We start from the raw sequence: 18,623 nt of genomic DNA, 5'->3' as shown, positions 1-18,623 counted from the left end.
ATTTGAGAAAGGACATTCTTGTTATTGAGGGAGTGCAACGTTGGTTCACAAGGTTAATTCCTGGGATGGCGGGACTCTCATATGTTGATAGAATGGAGCGGCTGGGCTTGTATACTCTGGAAGGAGTATACTTTTGTATACTTGGAAGGATGAGAGGGGATCTTACTGAAACATATAAAATTATTAAGGAATTGGACACACTAGAGGCAGAAAAAATGTTCCCGATGTTGGGGGAATCCAGAACCAGGGGCCACAATTTTGTAGGCCATTTAGAAAAGAGATGAGGAAAAACTTTTTCACACAAAGAGTTGTGAATCTGTGGAATTCTCTGCCTCAGAAGGCAGTGGAGGCCAATTCTCTGGATGCTTTCAAGAAAGAGTTAGATGGAGCTCTTAAAGATAGCAGAGTCAGGGGATATGGTGAGAAAGCAGGAACGGGGTACTGAATATGGATGATCAGCCATGATCACAGTGAATGGTCGCCCAATTATAGGAAGGATGTCAACAAAATAGAGAGAGTACAGAGGAGATTTACTAGAATGTTGCCTGGGTTTCAACAACTAAGTTACAGAGATAGGTTGAATAAGTTAGGTCTTTATTCTCTGGAGCGCAGAAGGTTAAGGGGCGACTTGATAGAGGTCTTTAAAATGATGAGAGGGATAGACAGAGTTGATGTGGGGAAGCTTTTCCCTTTGAGAATAGGGAAGATTCAAACAAGAGGACATGACTTCAGAATGAAGGGACAGAAGTTTAGGGGTAACATGAGGGGGAACTTTACTCAGAGAGAGTGGTAGTGGTGTGGAATGAGCTTCCAGTGGAAGTGGTGGAGGCAGGTTCGTTGGTATCATTTAAAAATAAATTGGATAGGCATATGGATGAGAAGGGAATGGAGGGTTATGGTACGAGTGCAGGCAGGTGGGACTAAGGGGAAAAAAGTTGTTCGGCACGGACTTGTGGGGCTGAGATGGCCTGTTTCCGTGCTGTAATTGTTATATGGTTATATGAATGGTGGTGCTGGCTCGAAGGGCCGAATGGCATACTTCTGCACTTATTGTCTATTGTCTAATCTGCATTACATCTTTGTGAAGGTAATACTCATGAGTTTTTAAGTGATAAAGTTGAAAACTGTCATTAAAAACAGAATCAGATGATTGTAAACAATTTTCTCTTGCAATGTACATTATTGCACTTCAGGATGGAAAATAGTATAGACATAATGTTGACGTGAGACTAGTTGCAGTAATCTGGAGCAAAATACAAATTGCTGCCGGAACTCAGCAGGTTAAGCAACATTTGTGGAGGCAAAGGGATAGTCAACATTTAGGGTCAAATGAGCCAAATCAAGACCCTGAATCAGGGCTGAGATTGTATAGGAGGGATAGTTTGTGTAAAGAGATGAGATGTTGCTTGACCCACTGAGTTCTTCCAGCAGTGTTTTATATCATTGCCTGTCTGAGCCCCCCAATCCTTAAATCACCTGCGAATAGGATCAGCTTCTCTCTACTTGTCCTATCTAAATTACGTGCTACTTCTCTGTCAAAATTAAAGAGGGCATATTGTGTGACTATTTACTTTTATGCACAGCAGTGCATTGGTCTGGGAGCTAAAGACAGCATTGTCATTTTGTTCCTACATTGCTCTAGTATGTGTTTGTTCATCTGCAGTTTGAATAAATATACTGAAATACATTTCTTATAAAGTATTGTAGACCAAATTGACCCAAGGGACCGAATGGTGCAGGTCGTCAAATGGTACCTCTCAGCCTTTCATGCTGGTCGCAAAGGATCTGTAGCCAAGAAACCATATAACCCTATTCTTGGAGAGATCTTCAGATGCCATTGGATAGTGCCTGAGATTGAAACTGAAGAAAATACAGTGAGTTGCTTTTTCTAATAATTGTCTTTTTAACAATTCACGTTGCTCTGTTTTGGTTTGGTGCAATAATAACTTTCTAGTCATTGTTACCTTTTGATTGTTGTGATGTTGATCTTTCATCCATAATCAGTGCACCACATTGAATGATTAGGAAGGTAAACTTAATAATGAGAAAATAACACTAACTTGTAAAACTGCTGCACAAAAACCATCAATGGTTCAAATTTGTGTCTACTGTTATTTTCCTTCTCATTTTTATTCCTCATTTCCTTTTCTGTTATTTCTTTTCAATCTTCTTTCTTTTAAGGGCTTGTATCCTTTAGTCATTAATATTCTGTTGCTATTCTTGAAAATCCACGATGTGAAGAAAAAAACATTCTGCAGCTCCTTCTCCCTTCACAATGTATCAATGTTTTGGATGAGGGGACCGCTTGTGTAATATATTCAAGTTAGGTCATGAAAATAAGCTGAGTGGCAGTGTGGGCTATGAGAATATGGTAGAGAAGTTTCAGAAACGGAGAGAGGCTGAATTAATGAGCACAGCAGAAGAAATGTAATGTGAAAATGTGAGTATCCATTTTGGTACAAAGAAATAAAAGCAGAGTTTTTAAAATGTTGAGAGGTTAAATTGTATTCCCAGAAATGGATTTACTTGTATCATTCAGCACAGTTACAACAGGCAGTGTTGTAGGCAAACATGTTGATCTTTATTGGAAGGAGTAAAGATGTCAGTTTCCTTGTATGGTGCCCATATTAGACCATACCTGGAGCATGGTCTACAGATCTCGACTTTGCATAAAGCACCATATACTTGCGATAGCAGAAGTGCTATGAATATTCATCAGATTGATTCCTGGATAAAGAATTTATGCTACCAGGAGAGATGAAGCACCCTGGGCCTATACTCTCTTCATTTTAGAAGAACGAAAGGTGATCTTATTGAAACATACAACAACTAGTTTGATAAGGTAATGCAGAAGTGATTGAAATTCAAAAACCTGTAAATGCTAGAAATTTGAATTAAAAACAAAGTGCTAGACACATTTGACAAGTTTGTGGAAAATGCATTAACTTCTCAGGTTGAATGCCCTTTGTCAGAGTTTGCTGAGTTTCCAGCTATTTCTATTTTTAATGCAGAGATGATGTTTCTCCTGGCTGTGCTGTCTATAAACAAAGGTCATCTCAAGATAAGCTATCAACAATTCACAATCAAGTTTAGAATAATCCTCAACATCTGTGGAAACTATGGCATAGATTGACTGATAGATTATTGGATGCTGAGGGAATCTAAGAGCAGAATGTCCCTGTATTGAATTCCATCCATAACCACAGAAAAGTTCTGGATTAGTAAGATTTTCATGCTTCAAAATAAAGAGGGCATGGGTTTAAGGTGAGAGGAAGGCGTTTTAAAGGGGTTTTGAGGAGAAAATATTTTACACAATGAGTAGTTTATATCTGGAACTCGCTGCTGGAGAAGGTGGTGGAACGATACATTCATTATGTTTAAGAGATATTTAGACAGGCACTAGAATGACCAAGGCGTAGAAGAATGTTTAAGAAAGAACTGCAGATGCTGGAAAAATTGAAGGTAGACAAAAATGCTGGAGAAACTCAGCGGGTGAGGCAGCATCTATGGTGAGAAGGAATAGGCGACGTTTCGGGCCCAGACCCTTCTTCAGACTGATATATCGGGGGGGGGGGGGGGGGGGGGGAGAGGGGGGGAAAAAAGAAAGGAAGAGGCGGAGACAGTAGGCTTGTGGGAGAGCCGGGGAGAGGGAGGGGAAGGAGGGAGAAAGCAAGACTATCTGAAATTGGCGAAGTCAATGTTCATACTACTGGGGTGTAAACTACCCAAGTGAAAGATGAGGTGCTGTTCCTCGAATTTGCGCTGGGTCTCACTCTGACACGAGGAGGCCCAGGACAGAAAGGTCGGATTCAGAATGGGAGGGGGAGATGAAGTGCTGAGCCACCGGGAGATCGGGTGGGTTATTGCGAACTCAGCGGAGGTGTTGGGCGAAGCGATTGCCAAGCCTGCGCTTGGTCTCACCGATGCAGAGAAGTTGACACCTGGAACAGCGGATGCAGTAGATGAGGTTGGAGGAGGTGCAGGTGAACCTCTGCCTCATCTGGAAAGACTGCTTGGGTCCGTGGATGGAATCGAGGGGGAAGGTAAAGCGACAAGTGTAGCATTTCCTACAGTTGCATGGGAAAGTACCCTGGGAGGGTGTGGTTTGGGTGAGAAGGGACGAATTGACCAAGGAGTTATGGAGGGAACGGTCTCTGCGGAAAGCAGAAAGGGGAGAAAATGGGAAGATGTGGCCAGTGGTGGGATCCCATTGGTGGTGGTGAAAATGTCGGAGGATGATATGTTGTATGCGACGGCTGATAGGGTGGAAGGTGAGGACAAGGGGGGACGCGGTCCTTGTTACGAGTAGGGGGATGGGGAGTAAGAGCGGAGCTGCGGGACATTGAGACCCTGGTGAGAGCCTCATCTATAATAGAGGAGGGGAACCCCCATTCCCTAAAGAGTTAGGACATCTCCAATGCCCTGGTCTGGAACACCTCATCCTGGGTCCAGATGTGGCATAGACCGAGGAATTGGTAGTAGGGGGGATAGAGTCCTTACAGGAAGCAGGGTGGGAAGAAGTGTAGTCCAGTCAGCCATGGTAGTCAGTGGGTTTGTAGTAGATGTCGGTCAGCAGGCTGTTAGCTGCGATGGGGATGGTGAGATCTAGAAATGGTGTGGAGATGTCGGAAATGGTCCAGGTGAATTTGAGTGCCAGATGGAAATTAGTGGTGAAATGGATAAAGTTAATGAGTTCTGCATGGGTGCAGGAGGTAGCACCAATGCAGTCATCGATGCAGCGGAGGTAGAGTTCGGGGATAGGGCCATGGTACGCCTCGAACAAGGATTGTTCGATGTACCCTACAAAGAGGCAGGCATAGATGGGGCCCATGCACGTGCCCATGGAGCATTGGATTTGAAGAAAATGGGAGGAGTCAAAGGAAAGGTTGTTGAGGGTAAGGACCAGCTCGGCTAGACGGAGGAGAATATTAGTAGATGGAGATTGCTTGGTTCTGCGGACGGGGATGAAACGAAGACCCTCCTGGTGGGGGATGGAGGTGTAGAGTAACTGGACATCCATAGTGAAGATGAAGGAATGGAGGCTTGGAAAACGGAAGTCATGAATAAGACGAAGAGCATGTGAGGTGTCTTGGATATAGGTGGGGAGGGATTTGACCAGGGGGGATAGGGTGGAGTCGAGGTATGTGGAAATAAGTTTGGTGGGACATGAACAAGCAGAAACAATGGGTCTGCCCGGACAATCAGGTTTGTGGATTTTGAGGAGAAGATAAAATCGGGCCATGCGGGACTGGGGAACTATGAGGTTGGAGGCTTGGGAGGGCAGGGAGCCGGAAGTGATGAAGCCAGTGATGGTGCTTGAGATAATGGCCTGGTGCTCCTCTGTGGGGTCATGGTTCAAGGATAAGTAGGAGGAGGTGTCTGAGAGTTTGCGCCTGGCCTCAGTCCGGTTGAGGTCAGCGCACCAGACTACCACGGCACCTCCCTTGTCGGCAGGTTTGATCACCCAATCGGGGTTGTTGCAGAGTGAGCAGAGAGCTGTACGTTCAGGGGTCCAGAGGTTATAGTGAGTAAGGGGAGTGGAGAAGTTGAGGCAGTTGATGTCCCACCGGCAGTTTAAAATGACCAGGCCTAAAGAAGGTAGATGGCCATGAGGGGGAGTCCAAGAGGATGGGTCCATTGGAGACGGGAGAACCGGTCATCACTGGGGGTTGAGGAGTCCTTCCCATGGGGAAAAAAGCTTGGATGCGGAGGAGAATGTGGGCAAATGCGGGCAAGTGGGATTGGTGTGGATGGGCTATAAGGTTGACATGGACATGATGGGCCAAAGGACCTGTCCTGTAAACTTTTTGTTTTATGTAAAGTCGGATTTATTCTTTCTAATGTTACGATTCAAATAATGTACAACAGTGTTCATAAATGTATATTTCTGCCTGTGTACATTAGGAACGTTGCATTCTCGGTAAATATTTTCAAATGAACCTTCTTTCACCACAGGAACCTGTTGCGGAAGGGCCAATTCCAGAGGCCAGCCAGAACAGTGTAACCTTTGTGGCAGAACAAGTGTCGCATCACCCTCCAAGTCAGTGTAATCTCAGTAATCGTGTAGAAGATATCTGAATGTGCCATGGAATCTCTTTATTTTTGACCATTTTTCTATCTATTCTAGCGCTTCCTTGTTTGATGGTTTTGTTACCTTTGTTCACTATTTTTGGAAGGTCCACTATTTAGACTTAATGACCCGAGTAAGATAATAGCAGGGGGCACATTGAAACATTTTTAACAATGAGGACAGTGATGAGGGACTTTGGATATGTGAAAAGACAGGTGAAGCTGGAAATGCTTAGTGCAGGGAATGTTAAGATGTTGCATTTTCTAATGTTTTGATTAAACAGAGACATTTGTTTCTCCTTGTAGGAGAGTTGTAAAGTAGAGGACACAAAGTTACAGTGATTGTAAAACAGAGAGTAACAAATAATATTTTTACACACAATGGGTTATTAAGATCCGGATTGTACAGCCTAATCGGGTGATACAGGAGATTCGGTAATAATTTTTCAAACAGAATAGGATAAAAAGAATTGAAATGGAAATAATTGATATGTTTTGAAGGAAAAAAACGTGGGGTGAAACCAGTTGATTGCACTTAATGGAACAAGCTGGAATCGTGAGGTGCAGAACGTATTAATTACAGTAATGTGAGACGAAAGAGAGTGTTTAAATTGGGCAGCATCTTTGGTGAGAGAAAAACTGAGCTAATATTTGGTACATTGGCCTTCATCAGTCAGCGAATTGAGTATGGAAATTGGGACGATGTTATGGTTGTACAAGACATTGGTGAAGCCACATCTGGGAGCTCAGTACACTGATACATAGTGCCCTGAAAATGGCATCCTAGTTAGATATGGTGGTCGATACATTGGCCTTCATCAGTCAGGATATTGAGTATAGAAATTGGGATGTTATATTACAGTTATACAAGACATTGGTGAGACCACATATGTAGTATTGTGTTTAGTTTAGGTCACCCTGCTATAGGATGTTATTAAGCTGGAAAAGGTTCAGAGAAGGAGATTGCCAGGACTTGAGGGCCTGAGCTATAGGGAGAGGTTAAGCAGGCTAATAATGTATTCCTTGGAGTGTAGGAGGCTGAGAGGTGGTCTTGCAGAGGTGTATAAGATCATGAGGGAAATGGATAGGGTGAATGCACAGTTGTTTACCCAGGGTAGGGTAATCAAGAACAAAAGTACATTAATGAGAATCTGAGGGGCAACCTTTTTCCACACAGAGAGTGGTGCTCTGGAATGAGCTCCCAGAGGAAGCAGTTGAGGCAATTATGACAACATTTAAAAGACATTTGGATAGGTAAATGGTAGGCATGGGCACATGCTGACGGGCCTGTTTTCATGCCGTATGACTGAAGAGTATCACGTGATTACATGACTGATCATGTGAAATTATTGTACTCAAGTGCACTTTCACAAGATTTGTTCTTTTTTTTATGCAAACTAAAAACTAAAAGGGGCAATGCAGTGGCACAAAGATAGAGTTGCGACTATAGACCTGGGTTTGATCCTGACTACAGGTGTATCTGTGAGGAGCTTGTACGTTCTCCCTGTGACTGCATGGGTTTGCTCAGGGTGCTCCAATTTTCTCCCACACTCCAAAGATGCACAGGTTTGTAGGTTAATTGGCATCTGTTAATTGTAAATTGTTCCTAGGGTGTTGGATAATGCTAATGTACGGGATGATCGTAAGTCAACACTGACTCGGTTAGTCAAAGGGCCTGTTTCCATACTGTATCACTAAAGTCTAAATCTTCTCTGTGAATAGTTTGAGCAAGGTACCGGATTAGCAGTTTGTTGCTTCACCATAACTTTGTAACATGTTGGGCAGTACCAAAATGAATTGTATTCTAAAATTTGTAATGGGGAGTACTGATCCTGTCCATTCTTGGTTGAGGAAACTACATGGGAAGCTGTATGGGAGCAGGAACTAGTTACTTGCAAGGCATTCAAGCATAGACTGAATAGTTTGTGCTTAATGGCCTGCTTTGGTGTTGTAACTTCTTAATTTCTTTCTGTATCTAATGCTTCATTCTATTAGTAGAACATTAATTGATTAAAGTTTTCCCCCTTTGTTATAGTTTCTGCATTTTATGCTGAGTGTTTCGCAAAGAAAATCCAGTTCAATGCACACATTTGGACTAAATCCAAGTTTCTTGGAATGTCTATAGGAGTGCATAACATAGGACAAGGTGAGTTTATTTCACAAATGTCCTCCTGCACTAACATTCTATATTTCCATTGCAATAAGCCACTAGCACTATTTACTGCATTTAAGTTTATGTTCTATACATTTTTCTCCCCGCTCTCCTCTGCTAATGATTTTTGTTAATGATGCATTGGACAGGAGTCTTACTCCCTTATTTGTTGAACAGTCTAATACACTGGAATCTCTAACGACAATTGATATAACAATTGGGCTGTAGTTTCATTACTGCCATATTTGCAGTGGAGGTAATCATACATGATACCCCTGGAAGACCTCAAGGGCCTGACCCACTTACGCGATGTTTTCGGTGACTTGCCGGCACCCGTTGTAGCCGCAACAGGTCACCGAAAATGTTCAAAATGTCGCGGGGTGACGCCAGTATGGTCGTGAGTAGTGGCCCAGAGTCTGACCTTTTTCTGGTCGCCAATGGATTTTCAACGCTTAGAAATTTTTCGGCAACCTGTTGCGACTATGACAGGTGCCAGCAAGTCGCCAAAAAATTTGCATAAGTGGGACAGGCCCTTCACTCTCTGAAGGAGGCCAATTGTAGAACATTGATAACCAAGGCTGATTTGTAAAAGCTGATGCAGATTTGACACTGACCCTGGATCCAGGTTGGGTTGGGACTAATGAGTTTATCCTTGAACTGTTTGGGAAATAGTACTCTTATTCATTTATTCTTAAAAATACAGGATTATTTTTCATTGTAACCTTCACAAATATAGCTCAACTTACTCTCAAATTCAAATTTTTTGAAAAACAAACTGTTTAGTTCCTTTTAACTGGCTAGTTTAAATCGAGCTTACTCTAAATGTCAGAATTTGGACGTTTTTAACTCAATTCATTTTCACCTGCTGGTCATACTTGCCTGATTTATGTTGAACGTTCCTGTTTCACTTTGTACAATTTAATGCCTGCTTTTTTTGCATTTGTTCATTTGAGCATATTACGGTAAAGAAAAGTCAGTGGGGTTAATTTATTTTATATTTATTTATGTTTTAATTATCTGATAATAGTTTCCTCACCATGACCACTTACAAATTCTAATTCACCATTTGTCTGTTTCTTGTATTTTGACAGGATGCGTCTCTTTGCTCGATTATGATGAGCATTATATTCTCACTTTTCCAAATGGTTATGGAAGGCAAGTATTGTCTAATACAGTGTCACTTACCATTTCCATATTGTCAATCAGTATGTATTAAGAGAAGCTTATTATTCGAAAGACATGCTAAATGTTATGATTCATTTACTTCTCAGGTCAATTCTAACAGTTCCATGGGTGGAACTAGGAGGCGAATGCAGCATAACCTGCGCAAAAACAGGATACAATGCCAGCATTATATTTCATACCAAGCCATTCTATGGAGGCAAAAAACACAGAGTAACTGCAGAAATCTTGTAGGTTTATATTACATATTTTATTGCCATTTTTCATTACCTATATGAAAATACCGATTAATTTATTTTGCTATTTCAGTTCTCCAAATGACAAGAAGTCCTTCACCTCAATTGAAGGGGAGTGGAATGGAGTGATGTATGCTAAATGGAGTACTGGGGTAAGTTTTGTTAACTCTCTGTGTGTGTATAATGCTGTCTGACATGCCAACAATGCATCCATGCCAACCTTCAAGCACCCAGTTACACTAGTGCTGCACTAATGCCATCTCATTCAACCCTCATTTCGATCAACTGAATCTGCCACCCATATGACTTGGGGATCTTGGAAAAAACTGGCTCACCTGGGGAAGACCACTAGAAATACATGCAAACTCCACGCTGACAGAACTGGTGGCAAGCAAGTACTGAACCAATTTTGCTGGAGCAAATAACAGTTCTATTATCTGCACCACTGTGCTGCCCTGCTGAATATCTCCAGCATTGTGTTTTCATTTTTGATACCCAGCTTGCAGGTTTTTTCAAATTTTGATTAATTTTTATACATTTTCAATTCAATTGTGCTATCTTGATGTTTCTCATAAAAACTGAAGATATTGTTCAGTTTGTTAACAATCCTTTGGCTGATTTCACTAGGTAGTTAAGATAACTTAATTATTATTAGCATTGTTGGAATTCAATGTTATTGAGATGTTAATTATAAATTTGTATAAAGTCATTATAACCTTTTTAAGATACGCCTGCCATATTTAGATGGACACCTGTGGCATCAGGCCGGTCCCATATGAGTGGCAAGTTAAAGTACAAGGAAAGTATTGCTGGGGGTCTCTATGTGAGGAGATTTTTGAATTGTGCCTGGAATCTGATAGTAAAAGAAAGTATAGTGTGCAATTACACTGTTTTATGATTATAAAATTAACATCTGACAGTAAATGTGGTTATAATGTCTTCATGGCTTAGCTAATATTGACATGCGTTTCTAATGAAGGAGGGCAGCATATTTGTGGATACAAAGAAATTGCCCATTATCAAAAAGAAAGTGAGAAAACTGGAAGATCAAGATGACTTTGAATCTAGAAGGTAATGATCTGTAATCTTTGTATTCCAAATAAATGTGAATTTAAAAGAGATAGAAGGAGTGGGGTGACAATTGTACTCGCTTTCTATAATGAATAATATACATTTATTGGAGTACACTGAAAGCTCATTGTACTAGATGGCTTCGAGACATCTCAATTTTCACCAATTAAATGCATTTCCCTACATTTCCCTAAATAGAGAGAGTACAGAGGAGATTTACTAGAATGTTGCCTGGGTTTCAGCAACTAAGTTACAGAGAAAGGTTGAACAAGTTAGGGCTTTATTCTTTGGAGCGCAGAAGGTTAAGGGGGGACTTGATAGAGGTTTTTAAAATGATGAGAGGGATAGACAGAGTTGACGTGGAAAAGCTTTTCCCACTGAGAGTAGGGAAGATTCAAACAAGGGGACATGACATGAGAATTAAGGGACTGAAGTTTAGGGGTAACATGAGGGGGAACTTCTTTACTCAGAGAGTGGTAGCTGTGTGGAATGAGCTTCCAGTGAAGGTGGTGGAGGCAGGTTCGTTTTTATCATTTAAAAAGAAATTGGATAGTTATATGGATGGGAAGGGAATGGAGGGTTATGGTCTGAGCGCAGGTATATGGGACTAGGGGAGATTATGTGTTCGGCACGGACTAGAAGGGTCGAGATGGCCTGTTTCCGTGCTGTAATTGTTATATGGTTATATGTTATATGGCTATTTACATCCATTTCAAGAGCTCTAGATGATTTATTTTAAAGTTATGAACATGAGTGCTTTCTGCACCTGTATGCACCTTGTTTTAATGCCTTCAATGCCTAAGTGAAGCATTAGATTTCTCTTAAAGAATAAAAATTACTCAAATGGAAATTGCAGCCTGTATCTTCCCCTTTGCTCTATCTGTTGTAATTGAGTTTAACTTGATTTATTTTTATATATAGTATTATTTGACCTGATTGGATAGTATGCAAAACAGAGCTGTTCACTGTACCTCAATACACGTGACAATAATAAACCTAAACCTAATTCATATTAGTGGGAGAATAAAATATGGCCATGATGATTAACAATGTGGTATACCGAGAAATGACCCTAATTGTTTTCATGTAATGCGTCTAAATATGGCAAGATGAGCAAGAGTTTGCCTGTTGTTTTATTTACATGTGTTCTTGCAACAGAACCGATGGCTGTGGGCACAAAGGGTTTGGTACATGTAACTCAGACCTTGCACACTCACTAAGATTTCGCAAAAATCTACCTGTTTTCATTATCATTTTCTGCTCTCTTCGCTGCATGTATTCAATTAATTTTAATAATGAGAGTGAATTTCTTAAGAATTTTAGCTTCAAAATCAGTCTTGCCACTTTGTGCTCTCTTTTTAACACCCACTTCTCCAGTGAAAACACTTTGTAAATGGAATAAATATTTTATATCTTTGTAAAGTGTCTATCATGAAATGATTTCTTAGTGTTGATAGCTTGTCAAATAACATCAGGGAAGAATAAGAATTTCATTTGTGGTTTCATACAGACTTTGGAAGGACGTAACACACAACTTAAAAATAAAGGATATTGATGCTGCCACGGAGGCAAAGCACAGACTTGAAGAAAGACAAAGAGCTGAAGCAAGGGAGAGAAAAGAGAATGAAGTTCAATGGGAGACACGGGTATGTTGTTTCTGATGAAATGAAAAAAAATGAAATGATTCAATTTATTGTCATTGTCAGTGTACAGTACAGAGACAACGAAATGCATTTTTAGCATCTCCCTTGAAAGGGAGACACAGGGCGTGTCCATTAAATTCCATAAAGACGAGTGTGCAGTTAATATTGTTGGTAAAGGTGGAGACAGTGCAAATGAGAAACACTGCAATTTGTTGAGGAAAGAGAAGGTGGAAATTGCAACAGTGGCCTAATTTTTCCATCCTGGGATAATCAGTAGAGGACTGGAAGTTTCAAATGGCACATCCTATTTTTTAAATCTATTTAAATCAGCCAAACTACTGTTCATGGTAGGCAAACGTTTACTCGCAATAATCGAACATTAACTAACATTGGGAAGAACATGGGTTTGCAAATCTAAAGGCAAAATGCTGCCGATTATCAATCTGAAGAAACAATGCTGTAAATGTTCAGCAGGCCTTGGTAGCATCTTTGGAGAAACATTCCAGGTCCAGAGCTGTTCAACGTTTTAAATTGCAGAGAAAGTGAACAGGGGTGGATGGAAATTAGAGATGGTTTTTGATGGGTTGGAGACGAGGAGAGATTATCTTATGTAATGGGTGATGGTGTTGCTTAAAGAGCATCTCAGAATTACAGCTGGTAAGGGCTGGTGAAAAAGATGTCTGGAGGAGGTATAAACCGGGAGGTGGAAGATGAAATCTTAAATACCGTAAGAACGAGAGGAAATAACTGAAAGAAGCAAGACCAGAATGTCTGATGATAATTTGTTGTATCCTGAAGGCTGTATTGTGCCAACTCTGAAAATGAGGTACCGGTATAATAAAAATCTTGCATGCAGTAGCAGACTCTGACAATACACGAGCATATAAATTATACACAAATTATCCAACCCAGCAAAATGAAAAAGTCTATTATAAAAAATAAGCTGGACCTTAGCACAAAAAAAAATTAGAAAATAAATCCATCCTAATGCAATGTAGTGCTAGTGGGCAATAGTGTTCCTTTGCTGAGGTCAAATTAGGATTGGGCAGGTCAGCTCAAGTGGCTAATAGTTGCAGGAAAGTGGATGCCCCAGAACCTGATGCGGTGAAACTTCAGGCTTCCACTATCGCCCACTACCACTACCTCCTGCCCAACAGTCGTGGTAAAATGAGGGTATGGCCCAGATGGTGGGAATTCCTGATACTAGATGCCGCCTTTATGAGGCAGCACCTGTGTAGATGCATTCAGTGATGGGGATGGTCCAGGCTGAGTCCACTGCCCTGCAGCTTCTTGTGTGCCTGTACATTGGAATTGCCATACCAGACCATGATGCAACCAGGATGCTTTCTACACTGCGGAGGTTTATTTGAGTATTCAACAACATGCTTCTAAAATTAGAGGAGTTTGCAAGCCTTCATTGTGGTTACATTATCGCCAGCCCCTTAACAAAAACTGGCACCTGGTCTCCCGACTTCCCATTACTGAAGTAAATGAGTTCCTTGGTCTTGCTGATGTTGAGCAAGAGGTTGTTGTTACAGCACCACTCGACCAGGTGTTCTCTCTCCTGTACACTATATAGCTTTGCAACTAAATGTATGAGTTCTATTCCAGTCTTTCATTTCCCTAATGTCGAGGAGATGACAACAGTTATAATTAGTGGCACCATAAGATTTCAATTTGCACAAAAATACTCCCTTCAGCCTGTCAAGTCCACGGCAACTGTCAAACATCCATTTATACTAATCCCTAACCATTTTATTCTTCTGACACGCCAATGTTCTTATTCTATCACTAACCTGTGCATTTGGGGCAATATATACATCCCGTTTTTGAGATGTGGGAGACAATTGGAGCACCAGTAAAAACCTACATAATCATAGGGAGAATGTACAAACTCCACACATACAACACAAAAAGGCAGGAACTTGAACCATGAGCTGTGAGGAAGTGGCTATATGAACTGTACCACTCTTATTGGGTAATTTTTAATGTATTTTTCTAATTATGATGGAAATTACATTTGATCTCTTACCTCCAGGTGTTCCACGAAGATGGAGAATGCTGGATATACGATTATCCACTGCTGAAGAGGTTGGGTGGCAATAAATATTAAGATAATGCTTCAAAAATGACTGAACTGAACACATTTAAAGCCTACAATTGAAAAATACTTTCTTTTGCCTAACAGAAAATTTTGTATCAAGATTCATAATATTCAATAAAACACTATTACTTTGTGGTTACTTAAATGCATTCATTTAAGAAATGCATTGTTTAGATTTCATCCGGTAAATTTAAAGTGGTTCGTTTCTCAGGGAAATTGGACTTCAAAAAGATGTGGTTGAACAATTAACATCCTGCAAGAGTTGTGAAAGTGTTCTTCCTTTTTAGTGCTGTACAATGACTTGGAATGTTTGCTCCACATCAGAAATTTATAATTTTTGTTGCGATTCTCCAAGTATACAATTTCATCTGCCAAATTTGTGTAATCTCTGAAAATTTCAAAAACACAGCCCGAGAAATAGATCTTGGATATCTGTACAACCTATTGTACAGTCTGTCTGTAATGTCATTTACAGATATAACAAATGTATCACTTTCATGTATTTGTGTTTTTAGGTCCTTTGTTTACAAATGTAGGGCTCTCCTAGAATGATTCATTATTGCTTGAACCTCTTTTCATTGATATGTGTACATATATATAGTATATAAATATATATATATATGGAGAATTTCATTAATATGGTGTGTTTATTAGTGAACTGGAATAAATGTTTATAGATAGCAGATATAAAATGAAGCCAATGACTGCTTTATAATTAAACACACTTTGAGGCCTTCTTATTAATTTCAGAGTGTTACATTTGATTGAAATCTGTATATAATTTTATTCCAAGAATGAATGATTGCAGCTAGTTTTCATTCTGTTTATTGTAACAACATAATAAACCTTCATAATATACATCTTGCAGTGCTCATCATGAATTTGCATAAGTAAATTTGTACTGCGCTACCTGTACTGTTGAACTGTTAAAGAAAAACTTGTTTTTGGGTGTAGGGCAAGGGAAAGTATAATGTGTTAGTTGATTAAAATTAATCTGAAAACTTTGATTTTTAATGTCAACAATTTGAAAATGTAAAATATTTGTTAGCTCATTATTATATATTTGGATCCCTATTTTCTACTTGTTGATATTTTAGCCTCACCGTTTTATGGTTTTGGCAAAATACACTTCACTGGCTAAACCTAGATGGCCAAAATTAATGTTTCTTTGTTAATGTGCAAATACAGATTCTTGACTGTTCTCAGTTTTAAAGAAATGGTTAATTTCACACGTTTCAATTCCAAAAGCTTTAAAGTGCCCTCCTAGAGCTAGAGTAAAGGTTATCTGATCATAGTTATCTCTAACTATCAGCAATTTGTTTAAATTTTAGATTTTGGTGGTCTCTTAAAACTAACTATCACAAAAATTATTACCACAAAGGCAAGATGCTCGGAAAGAGCATCATAGGTTTTACATGCCTTTTAATTTTCAGAATTTTTGACATCTTCTGTATTGCTCTGGAGATATTATATTTAGACTGCAGCAAATGACTTATCACCGCATCCTCAAGAACAACAAGGTAATAATTATTAGCTCGTGGAAGCAAATCCCAAATCAGTATTTCTCTAGTTTCATTAGAACAGTTGAGATCAATTTGTATGTGATTATTCATTTAAAATAGGAAGAATTAGTAGCATTTGGCATAATGTACAATTTTTCTTATGCTCCCTCTCCAAGTATGTGGATGTGCTGTCATAATTAGCATCTCAAAATAATTGCTCTTGGTGGTGTATAAAAGGAAGGCGGGCACCAGCAGAGCAATAGTTTTGGGAGAGGTCGTGTTTGTGCAAGTGCATTGTTTTCAAGAGAGTTTAAGGAATCAAAGGATTTTGGGGAAAAAGCAGGAACAGGGTACTGATTTTAGATCAGCCATGATCATATTGAATGGCGGTGCTGGCTGGAAGGGCCGAATGGCCTACTCCTGCACCTATTTTTTCATATTTCTATATGTTTGAGGGCAAGTACTGAGCCTTTGGCTCACAAGAGCAGCATGGAGGCTGAGGGGGGGGGGGGGGGGGGTGATGGCAAGATAAGGTAAACAATTTGTTATCAACTTTTGCTTGGTCTTAGTGCAGCAGGGATATATAAACATCTGGATAAACAGGGTCTGATTAGGAACAGTCAACATGGATTTGTGCCTGGAAGGTCATGTTTGACTAATCTTCTTGAATCTTTTGAAGAGGTTACTCGGGAAATTGATGAGGGTAAAGCAGTGGATGTTGTATATATGGACTTCAGTAAGGCCTTTGACAAGGTTCCTCATGGAAGGTTGGTTAAGAAGGTTCAATGGTTGGGTATTAATGGTGGAGTAGCAAGATGGATTCAACAGTGGCTGAATGGGAGATGCCAGAGAGTAATGGTGGATGGTTGTTTGTCAGGTTGGAGGCCAGTGACTAGTGGGGTGCCACAAGGATCTGTGTTGGGTCCACTGTTGTTTATCATGTACATCAATGATCTGGATGATGGTGTGGTAAATTGGATTAGTAAGTACGCAGATGATACTAAGATAGGAGGGGTTGTGGATAATGAAGTAGATTTTCAAAGTCTACAGAGAGATTTATGCCAGTTGGAAGAGTGGACTGAAAGATGGCAGATGGAGTTTAATGCTGATAAGTGTGAGGTGCTACATCTTGGCAGGACAAATCAAAATAGGACGTACATGGTAAATGGTAGGGAATTGAAGAATGCAGGTGAACAGAGGGATCTGGGAATAACTGTGCACAGTTCCCTGAAAGTGGAATCTCATGTAGATAGGGTGGTAAAGAAAGCTTTTGGTGTGCTGGCCTTTATAAATCAGAGCATTGAGTATAGAAGTTGGGATGTAATGTTAAAATTGTACAAGGCATTGGTGAGGCCAATTCTGGAGTATGGGGTACAATTTTGGTCGCCTAATTATAGGAAGGATGTCAACAAAATAGAGAGAGTACAGAGGAGATTTACTAGAATGTTGCCTGGGTTTCAGCAACTAAGTTACAGAGAAAGGTTGAACAAGTTAGGGCTTTATTCTTTGGAGCGCAGAAGGTTAAGGGGGGATTTGATAGAGGTCTTTAAAATGATGAGAGGGATAAACAGAGTTGACGTGGATAAGCTTTTCCCACAGAGAGGAGGGAAGATGCAAACAAGGGGACATGACTTGAGAATTAAGGGACAGAAGTTTAGGGGTAACATGAGGGGGAACTTCTTTAATCAGAGAGTGGTGGCTGTGTGGAATGAGCTTCCAGTGAAGGTGGTGGAGGCAGGTTAGTTTTTATCATTTAAAAATAAATTGGATAGTTATATGGACGAGAAAGGAATGGAGGGTTATGGTCTGAGCGCAGGTATATGGGACTAGGGGAGAATACGTGTTCGGCACAGACTAGAAGGGTCGAGATGGCCTGTTTCCGTGCTGTAATTGTTATATGGATGGCAGACACTGGTATGCTCCTCCTGCTGGATGTGGGAAGTCAGAGACGTGTGCCACAGTTCTATTAGTAAGTCAGAGACGTGTGCCACAGTTCTATTAGCTTCAACTTGTGAACCACCCCTGTGCTTATCCATAACAATTTTAAAGTTCTAAATTGCAGTACGGATAGTTTTAATGGTATCAGACAGGAACGTGCAAAAGCTGATTAAAGTAGATTGTTGACAGGCAAAGGAACATCTGGAAAGTGGAATGCTTTTAAGGAGAGGTGCTTTAAGACCTGGAAGGTGGCTAATGCTGTGCTTCTTTTAAGGAGGGCTGCAAAGGAAAACCTGGGATCTATCGACCAGTAAGCCTAACATCGATGATAGGAAAGTTACTGTAGAGGATGCTGAGGGATAAGGTGCACTCATCTAGAAAGTGTGTGAATGATTATCTCTCCTGAACTTGAGTTTTAAGAAAATGATGAGGCCAAGGTCATGGATACTGTCCACATGAACCAGCAAGGCCTTTGATTTTCCATCCAGTAGGCTTCTCTGGACGGTTAGATCGCATGGGATATAGGAAGAGGTTTCAGAATTGGATTTGTGGTAGATGGTGGAAAGTGTTTTTTGGACTGGAGGCCTGTGACCAGAAGTGTGTCTCAAATGTTTTTAATGTTTTTTAAAACAGCAATGCTGGGTCCCTTGCAGGTTGTCATCTATATTAATTATGAGAATGTGAATACTAATTTTGCTGATGTCATGAAAATAGTGTCTTGTAGTT

General features: G+C 40.3%; 1 protein-coding gene across 7 annotated transcripts in view; it reads left to right on the top strand.

The window, feature by feature from the left end:
* The window catches only part of osbpl9 (oxysterol binding protein-like 9), a 107,973-nt gene extending 92,658 nt beyond the window's left edge, over positions 1 to 15,315 (top strand). For all 7 annotated transcript variants that reach the window (XM_055641759.1, XM_055641760.1, XM_055641757.1 and 4 more), the window contains 9 exons: positions 1,700 to 1,874; positions 5,956 to 6,040; positions 8,105 to 8,215; positions 9,313 to 9,376; positions 9,493 to 9,633; positions 9,713 to 9,791; positions 10,619 to 10,710; positions 12,221 to 12,356; positions 14,392 to 15,315. In XM_055641759.1, coding sequence (XP_055497734.1) covers positions 1,700 to 1,874; positions 5,956 to 6,040; positions 8,105 to 8,215; positions 9,313 to 9,376; positions 9,493 to 9,633; positions 9,713 to 9,791; positions 10,619 to 10,710; positions 12,221 to 12,356; positions 14,392 to 14,466 — 958 coding nt within the window. In that variant the 3' untranslated portion in view covers positions 14,467 to 15,315. The remainder of the gene's footprint in view (positions 1 to 1,699; positions 1,875 to 5,955; positions 6,041 to 8,104; positions 8,216 to 9,312; positions 9,377 to 9,492; positions 9,634 to 9,712; positions 9,792 to 10,618; positions 10,711 to 12,220; positions 12,357 to 14,391) is intronic.
* The last annotated feature ends 3,308 nt before the right edge of the window (positions 15,316 to 18,623 follow it).

Source organism: Leucoraja erinacea, chromosome 10 (genome assembly GCF_028641065.1).
Source record: "Leucoraja erinacea ecotype New England chromosome 10, Leri_hhj_1, whole genome shotgun sequence".
NCBI classification, from domain to species: Eukaryota; Metazoa; Chordata; class Chondrichthyes; order Rajiformes; family Rajidae; genus Leucoraja; species Leucoraja erinaceus.
Note: the sequence above shows the minus strand (reverse complement) of the source record. Positions and strands in the feature narration are given on the sequence as shown.